The sequence below is a fragment of the Drosophila willistoni genome, unplaced genomic scaffold (genome assembly GCF_018902025.1).
Source record: "Drosophila willistoni isolate 14030-0811.24 unplaced genomic scaffold, UCI_dwil_1.1 Seg591, whole genome shotgun sequence".
Lineage (NCBI taxonomy): Eukaryota > Metazoa > Arthropoda > Insecta > Diptera > Drosophilidae > Drosophila > Drosophila willistoni.
In genome coordinates, this window is record NW_025814510.1 from 21,797 (window position 1) to 35,927 (window position 14,131).

Consider the following 14,131-nt stretch of genomic DNA (forward strand, 5'->3'; position numbering starts at 1 on the left):
TCGCAATCGTACTCTCGCCTCGATCACATCGCGCACCCAAATTATCACTAATGCCATTTAAATAATATAAAATATACATATGTATTCTTAACACAAAGAAACATTGTTAATAATAAAAGACTAAATAAGGAAATCACATCCTTTAATAATATTGTAATAAATAAACCGGGATAAAGTAAAATCCTACATACATTTTGGCTGCTCCAAGCGCATCACATAACTCTGTCCTTGGTATGGTTAGTTGTTGTTTAGTTGGCGATACTCTCCCCTTTGACAAAAGCAACTCTGTGTGATACTTATCCTCTCCAATTGGGAAGCGCAAGTAAGCCGCAGCTCCATATGCTCGTGACGAGGCATCGCAAGACAGGTGCAATTCAGCCCCATCATCCGGTAGTCCCCATGTAACATGTCGTGGTATTCGTATAGTTACTATGTTTGGTAACTCTTTCACGAATTTCTCCCATTCCCTCCTAATAGTGTCCGGTAGTGTGCTATCACAGCCAACTTTCTCCTTCCACAGTTGCTGCATTAGAATTTTGGCAGTAATCATTATCGGACTAAGCCATCCCATGGGATCAAACAGTCGTGCAATTGCTGATAGTATTGTCCTCTTTGTAGGTGAGCTCATTGGTGTATGTTCTTTAATAGCTTTGGGCAATTACTCGCCCACTTCCGTAGTTCGAATGTACCACTACGAAGCATTCGAATCACTTGGTTCTTGACATCCTCCGTTTCTGCAATACTGTCGCCACCAGACAGTATGTCATTTACATACATTTGAAGATTTATAACATCTACCGCCAGTGGATACTTCTCGCATTCATCCATAGCTAATTGTTTCATAACTCTCATGGCTAAATAAGTTGCGGAGCTCGTTCCAAACATTACCGTTGTGCAGGCATATTCTGCCACATAATCACTAGTGTCCGGATTCCATAGAATACGTTGGTACTGCGCGTCGTCGGGTGAAATATTAATATATCTGTACATTTTGTCAACATCCGCCATAAATACCCATTTTAGCCCTCGCCAATCGAGAATGATTCCTTGAAGATGTACGTGCAATTTTGGACCTACTGCTAGAATTTCATTAAGTGATTTTCCATTACTCGTCTTGCTTGATCCATCGAAGACAACTCGTACCTTCGTAGTTGATGACGATTCCTTTATGACTGGGTGATGCAGTAGGTAACAATAATCGACTCCCCCCAATGCAGGATTGCCCGTCTTACTAGCCCGTGACGTTACACGTTCCATTTGACCCAGCTCCAGATACTCATTTATCGTGCCAACATAAGCGTTCTTCAAACTCGCAGTGGTGCGCAACCGTCTGTCCAGAGAATGTAATCGTTTTAGCGCGTCCTTATATGATTCTCCAATTACCATTGATTCGTCCAAGTATGTGAGAAAAGGAAGACGAATAACATATTTCCCAGACGGCGTTCGGCTATGTGTCTTAACGAAGAAATCTTCGCACCAGTTATCCTCTACTGAAACTCCACGTGGCTCCTCGTCGAATTGTTCTAACTCCCAAAACTTACATAACAATTGTTCAAGTATCATCAGCTTCCTTCTTTCGTACCATTATGGTGTAGGACGATCTCCTACCAGCTTCTTGATTCGTTTTTCCTGATACAATGTATCCCAAATGCGTATTTTGCGCCAGAGGCATACCACGTATTCCTCGATGCACTTCTCCATCGTAGCTCATCGTAGACGCCATTCCCAACCAAAATATCAACTGCTTGTGGACGGAAGAAGTTAGGGACGGCCAACGGTAAGCCCTTCATATGAGTCCACTCTTCAAACGGCAGTCGTTTTATTGGCATGCGCTTACTCACTAGAGGTATTACTGACGCGAGCAGCTTGAATTACGCATGTGGGTTGTAGATTTATCTTATGACTAGCTCTACCTCTGCTGCCGCATCTGTAATTTTTGTATCTGCTAATCCAGTAATCGTGATGTGAGCCTGTTTGCGCCGTAAACGTAGCTGCTGAGCTGCATTCTCTGAAACGAACGAAACTTGTGAACCTTGATCCAAAAACGCTCTAAACTGTAAGGGATAGCCTTCTATCGACTCTACCCACACTATTGCTGTTGGTAATAAAACCTCGTCTTTATGCCTTACCGAAATTTCTGTTGTACTCTTTCCAATTAAAGAATTCGCAGATGTTGTTGGGATAACTCCCTTCCTTAGTGTGCCAAGCGACCTCTCGCATCCTGACTAGTCTGCCATCCTTGACATTTTTTACAATTTACCGCACTGTCACAGTGCCAAATCTATTCGGTGATTTGGTCTAAGGCATCTAAAACACAGTCGATGCCTCACTACACATGCCTTTCATTCCGATAGCCTCATCTCCTGGAATATCCTACATACTCCTTGACTCACAATGCATAGGTCTGTCTCTCGAATAACAAATGTAACCCATGTACACCTGGCCTTGCTTTCCGATGTCTATCCCGTGATAGAGTTCCCTCGATATTACCTGCTGACGCCGTAATCATTGTTCTGTATGTGTTTCAGGATACTGACTGAGCTCCTCAAAGCTCGGCAGATTCTGCGTTGAAGATATTGACCGCTCCCAATTCACTCTTAGTTGATTCGGTAATCTCTTCATCATGTAGTACACTAAAATTTCAGACTGCTGTCGCACATCCACACCAGTCTTCTCCAATGACTTCACACATGAGGGGAAGTTTGCACAAGTCTTCTCAAACTTTCCGCATCTCCATATTTTATAGGTTATTGCTGATCGAACACATCCATGTAATGTAATAATAACACTTTCTTGTTATCATACAAATTCATCAACATTCTCCAAGCCACTTCATTATCGCCGCTATTATCGTTAGATGTTCAATATCCTTAGCTCCGTCTCCAACCAATGAATCCTTCAAATAATGAAAGCGATGTAATTCCGTCAGCTAGGCAGTTTAACTGTTGGGAGTTTAACTTCCTCCAAACTTGGTCCCATTTGTTCATGCACCGTCTGATGCAAACAAGACTCATCAAATGCAGTCGACGCCGAGATTCTCAGATCTTTATGTCTCTGCAACTCATTTCGAATCTCAGCTACTCGCATTATGTAGGTTTCTTCGAAACAGTCTCTGATGTCTTTGTCAAAATATCTGCCCTTTATCTCCACATTATCTCGTTCTTGCACCAGTTGGTGATGATTGCGCTGAAAATCTGCGTGAAGATGGGCCATCGAGTCCAATCTGGCTTCCAGATGACTCTCGGTATGTCCCGACTCCTCCGATTTATACCGCGCCAATGACTTCTCCAGCGAAGTGAGCAATGTGATTTGCTCCGTAGCCAACGGTAACAGTTTTTCAGCCATAATGAACACCTACCCAAACACTTCAACGCTAAATTGTACTCACCCGAATCAGTCTATCCACTGGCAATCACACTCCAAATCCAATCGCCAAAATCATTCCTCCCGGGCTTCGGCACCAAAAAAATGTTGGCTAATGGCTGCGCCCTTGCGGAGCCCCAAGCTGCTCGTTTTATATGATGCGGCCTTCGGATGATTTTCCACCGAGGCGGCTTTGAGACACTTGCGATTGGGAAGAAATGAGATGACCAGGTTGACTTCAATCCAGTTGCTTTATTTTCTTAACCTAAAACTATAGTACAATTGTCGGCGGGCACAGAAGGTGCAACCGAATCGACCGAGATTAATTTCAAGAGTAAAATTCAAGTACAGCAAACCACGCTGTCTTTTACAAAATTCAAAGTTCTGGAAATTTCCATAGAAGAAATAAGAAAGAAAAGAATTGAAGTAACGGATCTCCAAGTGACAACACTTCAAAGTAACTTGCGCTGTTCTTGGTCTCTCTCTCTCTCTCTCTCTCTCTCTCTCTCTTCGGTCGTTTTCTCTTTTCAGCAAAGAGAGTCTGGCTTCAGTTGCAGCCCAAACAGTTCCCTTGACGATAAGTTCAATGTGCTATAATTGACGGGCAACTAATTAATATTTTGTACAGCGACTCAAAAGTGAAATTGTCGCATACCAAATAAAACAACAGCAACAGCAACAATGCTGCAAGCAAGAGTAGTTCGGTTTATTTATGAATATTTCACTGCACTTTGTAAGATTCATACATATATGTGTTTATATTTTGCAGAGCTGAAATTTTGCACGTAGGCTTGTATATACTGCAGGCGTTGTATATCTCGGATTCAGCCGGATCGGATCACTATATCATATAGCTCCCATACAAACGGAAAAGTCACGAACAGTGACTTTTCTCAATAAGTTCGTTATTTTCTGAGCTATTATTGTGAAATTTAGTATTGGTTAGTTTATTACACATATAAACGACTGTGCCAAATTTGATTAAGATCGGGCGACTATATCAGATAGGTCCCATAGGAACAATCGGTGGTGAACAGTGACTTTGATCAATATCTTCGTTATTTCCTAAGCAGTTCTTGCGCAAACATTAGACCTTTTACACAAAAAAACTTGCAAGGGTATACAAACTTTGACGCGGTCAAAGTTAGCCCCGGCCCTCTGATATTTTTATACCCTTGCAGAGTGTAATATAAAATTGGTCAGATGTTTGTAACGCACAGAAGGAGACGTTTCCGACCCCATAAAGTATATTCTTGAACAGCATGAGAAGCTGAGTCGATATCGCCATGTCCGACTGTCCGTCCGTCCGTCGGTGCGTATGCGTTTTACTCAGCCGTCTTAAGAGCTATCGGGATGAAATTTGGAGGGCTTTTTACTACGCGGGTAAGATAAAGTATGAAAATCATCTGGATCGGACTACTATATACTTAATATATATACTTATATAATTATAGTTCTAGAATAAACATTTTTGCAAAAATTGGAGTATCCCCATGAAATTTACCAATTTGATAGTATTAGATATAAAATCTCAGATCCCAAAATTTGAATCTGATCGGATAAATAGAACACAAGTTACAGTCAATTTAAATCGGTTCAAGCGCTGCCGGCAGCGCTGCTTGCTGCCTACTACGTCATCATCAAATCAACAGAGCACATGCACACACGCACACACGCAACGCTACATGAACTGTAAATGTATGCGTGTCGTGCTTTGCTTAGGTAATGATGGAAGAAGAAGAAAAAATTGTAGTGAAAAGAGAAATAATTTGAATGTTTTGTTTGTGTACTGATGAATTGAGTTGCAGGCAAAGAAATTTCAAAAAGGAAAAATATTATTGCCAAGGTCTGCAAGGGTATATAAACTTCGGCATAGCCAAAGTTAGCTTCTTTGATATTTTTATTAAGTTGTGTTAAACATTTTTTCTCTTCGTTGGAACCACCTTTTACTTCGCGCTAACACTTTTCCCAGGAGTGGACTGTATTTGCACAAAAAACTTTTTTAGGATTTAATTTAGCACTGGATGTTGGAATACCCCTATTCCACTTACAAAAATTACACTTTACAATACTAGATTAAGTTTTTTAAGTGACATGAAGTTTGGTCACACTGAAGATCTCTCTTTCCTTTTTTCTGCAAATGTAAAACGTGTTTGCTGGTGTTGCTAAAGCTTAAGTTCAAGTATTTAATATAAATGAAGATGTATAAACAAATAAAAGCGGTGTTTCTTTTGTGTTAACTAATAGTCACTTCTTCAACAGGTTATGGGCCAAGTCCATGCCTAGTTAATACATATAAATACAATTATTTGATCAGTTCGGAAATTTAACCAAATTGTGAAATTCAATTCCAAGTACAAGTTTTTGTCTGTGTGTGTGTGTTAAAAAAGAATGGAAAAGGCAAAGCGCAATATAAAGCCCATTGATGGTGAAAAGTACTCTTTTTGGAAGCTTAGGATGAGGGCATTATTTACAGAATTAGATGTAATAAAAGTTATTGATCAAGTGATGCCCAACAAAATAGATGACTCTTGGGTAAAGGCAGAGCGATGTGCCAAAAGTACGCTTATAGAACATTTAAGTGATGCGTTTCTTAATTTTGCGGCAAACGACAAAACCACGCGTCAAATTTTTGACAGCTTAGACGCCATTTATGAGCGCAAAAGTTTGCCATCGCCATTGGCATTGCGCAAACGTTTACTCTCGCTTAAGTTATCGAGTGAGATGCCACTGCTGACATTCTTCAACATCTTTGATGAGTTAGTTAGCGAATTGTTAGCTGCCGGTGCAAAATTAGAAGAAATGGATAAGGTGTCACATTTGTTGCTTACGTTGCCATCATCTTACAACGGAGTGATCACAGCTATAGAAACGCTATCAGAGGATAACTTAACTTTAGCTCTTGTGAAAAATAGATTATTAGATCACGAAGTTAAAATAAACAATGATAATAGTGATACGAGTAAAAAGGTGATGAAAACAGTTGTGCAAAATAAAAACAATAACAATAAGTTTACACGCACACAAGTCAATTTTAAAAATAGGGTGAATAAACCAAATAGATTTTTCAAAGGCAAGCAAGGAAATAGTATCAAGTGTCATTACTGTGGAAAGGTAGGTCATATAAAGAAAGATTGTTACGCATTTAAAAGAATTTCAAAAGAAAAGACACCAGAACCCGGGTTTGCATTTATGTTTAAACAAGTGAAATCAAATTTAAATAAAAATGAGTTCATATTGGATTCTGGAGCGAGTGACCATCTAATAAATGATGAGTCATTGTATTCTGATTGTGTAAAGTTGGTGCCACCACTAAAAATCGCTGTGGCTAAACAAGGAGAATACATATATGCCACCAAACGTGGTATTGTGCGGCTGTAAAATGGCTTCGAAATTACACTGGAGGAAGTCTTGTACTGCAGGGAAGCTGCAGCTAATTTGATGTCAGTTAAGAGACTTCAAGAAGCTGGAATGTCAGTGACATTTAACACTCTAACAGTTTCCATAAGCAAAAATGGAATGCTAGTGGTGAAAAATTCGGGTATGTTGAATAATATTCCAGTACTTAAATTTCACGCATATACTCTAAATGCAAAAAAATAAAAATAAATATAAATTGTGGCATGAGAGGCTTGGGCACATTAGCAATGGAAAATTACTTGAAATAAAAAGATACAATGTATTCAATGATAATAGCGTTCTTAATAATTTAGAGTTGTCAGATGATATTTGTGAGCCCTGTCTTAACGGAAAACAAAATAGACTACCATTTAACAGATTCAAAGACAAAAGCCATATTAATAGACCCTTATTGGTAGTGCATTCTATGTATGTGGACCAATCACTCCAGTCACGTCGTAGATCAGTTCACACATTATTGTGTTACTTATTTAATCAAATATAAGTCTGAAGTATTTAATATGTTCAAAGACTTTGTAGCGAAGAGTGAAGCGCATTTTAATCTTAAAATGGTTAATTTATATATTGACAATGGTAGAGAGTACCTGTCAAATGAGATGCGGGGTTTTTGTGTTGATAAAGGGATATCCTATCATTTAACTGTTCCACATACACCACAATTGAACGGTGTATCTGAACGAATGATACGATCTATTACTGAAAAGGCTCGGGCTATGATAAATGGTGCAAAATTAGAAAAACACTTCTGGGGTGAAGCTGTCTTAACAGCAACATATCTCATTAACAGAATTCCAAGTAGGGCCCTCGATGAAAGTACACCATATGAGCCATATGAGAAGTGGCACAATAGAAAATCATTTAAGAGTATCCTTGTGGGATATGAGCCAAATGGATATAAATTGTGGGATGCTATCAATGAAAAGTTCATCGTTGCACGAGATGTTGTCGTTGATGAAACTAATATGGTTAATTCAAGGGTTGTCAACAATGAAACAGATTTGCTTAGAAAAAGTAATAAAATTGGTCATGAATATTTTCCGAATGAAAGTAAGAAAATAAATTATCCTGATGTCCTGAATGAAAGTAAGGAGTGTGATAATACTGAAATCCTGAAAGATAGTAAGGAATCTGATCACATAAATATTCCGAATGAAAGTAGGAAAAGAACTAAACCTGATGTCCTGAACGAAAGTAAGGAGTGTGATAAAACTGAAATCCTGAAAGATAGTAAGGAATCTGATCACATAAATATTCCGAATGAGAGTAGGAAAAGAACTAAATCTGTTGTCCTGAATGAGAGTAAGGAAGCGTGTTTCCCGAATGATAGTACGGAACATGAAACAATCGAAACATTAACCAGAAAAAGTGAGAGATTAAAACCACATTAGGCAAACCACAAATATCGTATAATGAAGACGATTGTAATATAAATATGTTTATATTGAATGCTCACACTGTATTTAATGATGTTCCAAATACATTTGATGAAATAAAATATCGAAATGACAAACATCTTTGGGAAGAAGCCATAAAAATAGAGTTAAATGCTCATGAATTAAATAACACATGGACTATGACGGAAAGGCCAATCAACAAAAATATTGTCGATAGCAGATGGGTATTTTCTATTAAGTATGATGAATTTGGAAATCCTTTGAAATAAAAGGCTAGACTTGTTGCACGTGGGTTTACCCAAAGATATCAGGTGGATTATGAAACATTTGCCCCTGTTGCCAGAATTTCTAGCTTTCGGTGCAATATAATCTGAATGTTCATCAAATGGATGTGAAAACAGCTTTCTTGAATGGAAAGATAAATGAGGAAATATATATGCAACTTCCTCAATGTGCATCAAGCAATGGTCAAAACATTTGTAAATTGAACAAGGCAATTTATGGACTCAAACAGGCAGCAAGGTGCTGGTTTGAAGTTTTTGAGCAGGCATTAAAAGAATGCAAGTTTGCAAATTCGCCAGTAGATCGTTGTATTTACATTCTAGACAAAGGCGATGTTAAATCAAATATATATGTACTGCTGTATGTTGATGATGTTGTCATAGTAACAGGGGATATGACAAGTATGATTGATTTTAGAACATACTTAAATAATAAATTTCGGATGACTGATTTAGAAGAAATACGACATTTCATTGGCATAAGAATAGAAATGTTACCTAATAAAATTTGCTTAAGTCAGTCCTCTTATATTTCGAGAATTTTAAGTAAATATAATATGGAAAACTGCAATGCAGTAAGTACCCATTTACCAAACAAAATGAATTATTAACTGCTTAATTCAGATGAAGATTGTGGAGCACCATGTCGAAATCTTATTGGGTGCTTAATGTACATTATGCTGTGCACACGCCCTGATTTGTCTACTGCAATAAATATTCTGAGTAGATATAGTAGTAAGAATAACTCAGAGTTATGGCAATGTTTAAAGAGGGTTCTTAGATACTTAAAAGGAAGTGTCAATATGAAGTTGGTTCTTAATAAGAATGAAACTTTTGAAAATATCCTAGTTGGATATGTAGACTCTGACTGGGGTGGGAATGAGATTGATAGGAAGAGTACCACAGGTTTTTTGTTTAAAGTATTTGATTCCAATCTGATTTGTTGGAACACCAAGAAACAAAACTCAGTAGCAGCTTCATCTACTGAAGCTGAGTATATGGCCCTGTTTGAAGCTGTAAGAGAAGCATTATGGCTAAAGTCCCTAATGAACAGCGTAAATATTAATTTAGAAAAACCAATAAAAATTTATGAAGATAATCAGAGATGTATCTGTATAGCCAATAACCTACATTTAACATATAGACATTAAATACCATTTTGCTAGAGAACAAGTGGAAAATAATGTCATTGTCCTTGAGTATATTCCTACAGAAAACCAAGTTGCTGACATCTTTACAAAGCCGCTACCAGTCTCAAAGTTTGTAGAATTCCGGAAGAAATTGGGACTCCTCGAAGACAACTGAACAAATGGATTGTTCCTCGATGCCAAAGATTTAAATTTTTTTTGCCTATTTAATTTAATTTACGACTCTTTGAATTGTTGAGTTGTAAATCATGCTAATGAATTTATATTTTTAATTTGTAAACTTTTTAAGTTGATCCGATACAGGTTTTTCTGGGTTTTCCCTGTATCCTTAGAGTAAATGCTGGATCACATAAGACTTCCCAGATGGCACACCAACCACAGCAATCAGTAGTTAAGTTTGAATTAATTTTTGTTTATTTAATAATGTAATTTTTGAGGGGGCGTGTTCGACTACCCCTATTCCACTTACAAAAATTACACTTTACAATACTAGATTAAGTTTTTTAAGTGACATGAAGTTTAATCACACTGAAGAGATCTTCTCTTTCCTTTTTTCTGCAAATGTAAAACGTGGTTGCTGGTGTTGCCAAAGCTTAAGTTCAAGTATTTAATATAAATGAAGATATATAAACAAATAAAAGAGGTGTTTCTTTTGTGTTAACTAATAGTCAGTTCTTCAACACTGGATAACTGTGGCGCAGAAATTCCTCTTCACTATATATTTTATTTACTGACAAAATTCAACTAACTCTAGCTTAACCAAGAGCTGGGAACCAAGCCCCGCTTGTAGCTTAGTGTGGGGAGTTCTTTTCGTGGGGAGAGCGATGGGCATCATCGGGAGAGCGGCGCGAGGTGAAAGCTCCCGCCTCTCTTAACCTTGTGCTGCCCGTTGGGCATAAACAATTTCAATCATAGCAATTTGTTTTTTCTGTCAGTTTCTATGTACTACTTGATAAGAGTCCAATTCTACAATATCTCAGTTGTTCAGGTGCTTTCGTCTCGACTACAACTGAAAAAAAAGAACACAAAAAGAAAAAGGAAAACGGAAAGAAAGGTGGCACTCCTTATGGCAATGTCTGGCAATTGGGTTGAATGTCCCTTTAATAGGTTTCACCGAATTTTGCCGACACGGCTAGTACTTCATTTGAATCGGTGTGCTCGCAATTATTCGGGACTCAAGATGGTGCGATGTCCTTTTGATATTACTCATGTCGTGAGAATCGCGGAAATGGAGGTAATTATAGAAATACTAAGTTAAACTTACTGATACTTTCATTTTTGAAATCTCGAATTATATAGGCCCATGTTCCTATGTGTCCAAGCCGGAAAATGGAAGAATTGGGGGTCGATCAACTGCCACGCGAGTTATGCCATTAGCAACACTTCCCATAACAGCCGACCCAAGAGGTCTACACTCCACATTAATGTAAACATAAACAATACCATTCCATTAAACATAGAGTGTCACAAGATAAGTGACAGAGTCCCTAAACATAGAGTGTCACAAGATAAGTGACAGTTTCCCTAAACATAGAGTGTCACAAGAAAAGTGACCAGAAGAAAACATTATAAACACTTAGATGTAAGCCAAACCAGAATATGATTTGATTCAATAAAGCAGTCTTGATTTAACACTCAACCAGAACAGACTCAATCTTAATTGGCGCAGTCGGTACTCGAGTTCACAGTTAAAATATTGTGGAAACTTTGAACGCAATCAAAGATAACGAAACAATATAATACTGTGGAAAACAAAACATTTAGTGACAAAATAAAATATATATATTGTGGAAACTTTGGAGAAAATCTAAGCCAACGAAACAATATAATATTATAAAAACATTTTGTGACAAATAACGAAACAATATAATATTGTAAAAACACTTTGTGCAAACAAACAGAATTATTGTGGAAACTTAAAAAAAAAAAAAAAAAAGTTAACGAAACAATAAAACATACACCATTAAAATGGCACAAATTAACGAAATACAACAATGCATTCAAATGCTAACATCAATAATAATATCCAATCAAGAGATGCATTCTAATCCAACAACAAGGGAGAGAAACAGCATCGAGAAGGAAACAAGGTACTTGCCGGTGTTCACTGGACAGGAGGGAACGTTACATGGTTTCATTTCGGCAGTCAACCAAATCATGGAGGAGTATGATGATAACGACCAGGTCTTCACTGTTATATTCAACACCAAAATTCAAGGTCAGGCTAGAACTATGCTTAATATTAACCCCCCTACATCTTGGGCTGATTGCAAAACTCGTCTTCGACATCATTATCGCCCAAGAACGGATCAAATGGGTCTAACCAGAAAAATTAATAACTTAAGGGTAACTACCGTTCGAGATCTTGATTTTAAAGTAAGAGCAATTGTTGAGGAAATTACTGATTTTTCGGTCTTTGAAAACAATAGCAGATTAGTTGACATATTAAGTGGTCTCTTAATTCAAAGAGTAAAAGAATTATCTTGTGGTCCAATGGCCATTGCCTTAATGAATAAAACAACATTAACAGATATAAGAATTGAACTTGCAAATTATATTGGTCTGAATTATGGAAATTTAAATAAAAAACTATTATTAACCAAAAATGACAATGACCATAGTACATATAACAAACAGACAACTAATAAAAATACAAACCGAAATACTGAACAGAGTCAAAATGTAAAACAGTCTCAAAATCCCAATAGACAACAGAGTCAAAATACGAGACAGTATCAAAATCCGAATAGACAACAGAGCCAGAACGTAAGACAAAATCAAAATTATCAGCAACCACAAAATAATCAGCAACCACCAGCAGAAGCAATGAGTGTAGATAATATAAATGAGGAAGTAGTAAACAGCACAGATAATCAAGAGTTTTTTACCAACTAGCCTCGGATGAAAAAAAAATTTTTATAAAAGGAACAATAGAGGAAGATACTTATATTATTTTAGTAGATACAGGATCAACCATAAGCATTTTAAACACAACTAATGTACATAATTCCAAATACAAAATAATTGAAAAATATTCAAAAACCATACATACAATAAAGGGAAAAATAGAAAGTGACAGTTACTTAGTGAAAACAAAAGTGCCAAGGGAGTTTAAATATATAAATTATGCAAGAACAAAATGGGTGGCTATGCCCCTGGAAAAATCATATGATTTTCTATTGGGTATGGACTTCATTCAAAGGAATTTTGCAAATATTGATTTTCAAAACAAAATTATTAAACTTAACAATGGGGTCGAAATTCCATTCCTTTCCAAACAATCAGAAGATGTTTGCGTAATGGAAGTAAGTGAAATTGATGATCTTAAGTTAAAAGAACTCAATACTGAGGAAGAACAAATAATAAGAAATCTTTCAAAAAAGTACGAAAAGTTATGTTTCAAAGAAGGGGATCACTTAACCAATACTAACACTATAGTTCATAGCATAAAAACTACTACAGACCAACCTATTAATTCAAAACTCTATCGGGTCTCCCCAAAATATGAAGAAGAAATAAAGAAACAAATAATTTATATGGAAAACAATGGAATTATAAGAAAAAGCAAAAGCAAATATAGTTCTCCAATATGTGTCATACCTAAAAAAAGAGATAGCTCTGGAATTCAAAAGTATCGGATTTGTGTAGACTATAGGCGTTTAAACCAAGTAACCGTTCCAGATAAGTATCCAATACCTATCATGGACGCTGTATTAGACAAACTCGGTAAAGCCCAATATTTTACTACATTAGATTTAGCAAAAGGCTATCACCAAATTTTAATGGCAGAAGAAGATATAGAGAAAACAGCATTCATTTCACCAATGGGTTTATATGAATATGTTAGAATGCCTTTTGGGTTAAAAAATGCCCCAGCCACATTTCAACGTTTAATGAATGAAATACTGAGGGATTATATAAACAAAAGTTGTGTTGTATACATGGACGATATTTTGATATTTTCAACAACACTTGAGGAACATAAGATTGCTCTAGAAACATTTTCAAAATACTTAGAAAGCATAACTTAAAAATTCAACCAGACAAATGTTCCTTCATGAAACAATATACTGAATATTTAGGACACATTCTCACAAAGGAAGGGATTAAACCCAATCCACATAAAATAGAAGCAATAAAGCAATGCAGCTACCTAAAACAGAAAAGCAATTGAAAGGATTTCTGGGTATGACAGGATTTTACAGAAAATTTATTAAGGACTATTCCAAAATAGCTTACCCAATGATCAGATATTTACAAAAAGGCACACAAATTAATACAAATGACCCACAGTTTATAGATGCCTTTGAAAACCTTAAAACACTTATAAGCTCACATCCAATCTTAAAATATCCAGAGTTTGATAAACCATTTACCATTACAACAGATGCCAGTGACTTCGCAATAGGTGCAGTATTGTCTCAACAAGGGCAACCAGTTGCATTCCTTTCAAGAACTCTAAATAAACACGAAAAAAACTACAGTACAATTGATAAAGAATTTTTATCCATTATACATGCAGTAA

At 36.6% G+C, this 14,131-nt stretch overlaps 1 protein-coding gene across 1 annotated transcript; it reads right to left on the reverse strand.

Annotated features, from left to right (window-relative positions):
• Positions 1-711: 711 nt before the first annotated feature.
• Positions 712-1,701, reverse strand: LOC124461685 (the record flags this gene model as incomplete). Its single annotated transcript, XM_047013175.1, has 2 exons — positions 1,609-1,701; positions 712-1,527 (listed from the first exon to the last, which is right to left on the reverse strand). Coding segments are annotated over exons 1-2 (909 nt in total), but the record flags the coding sequence as incomplete, so codon positions are not given.
• Positions 1,702-14,131: the final 12,430 nt, after the last annotated feature.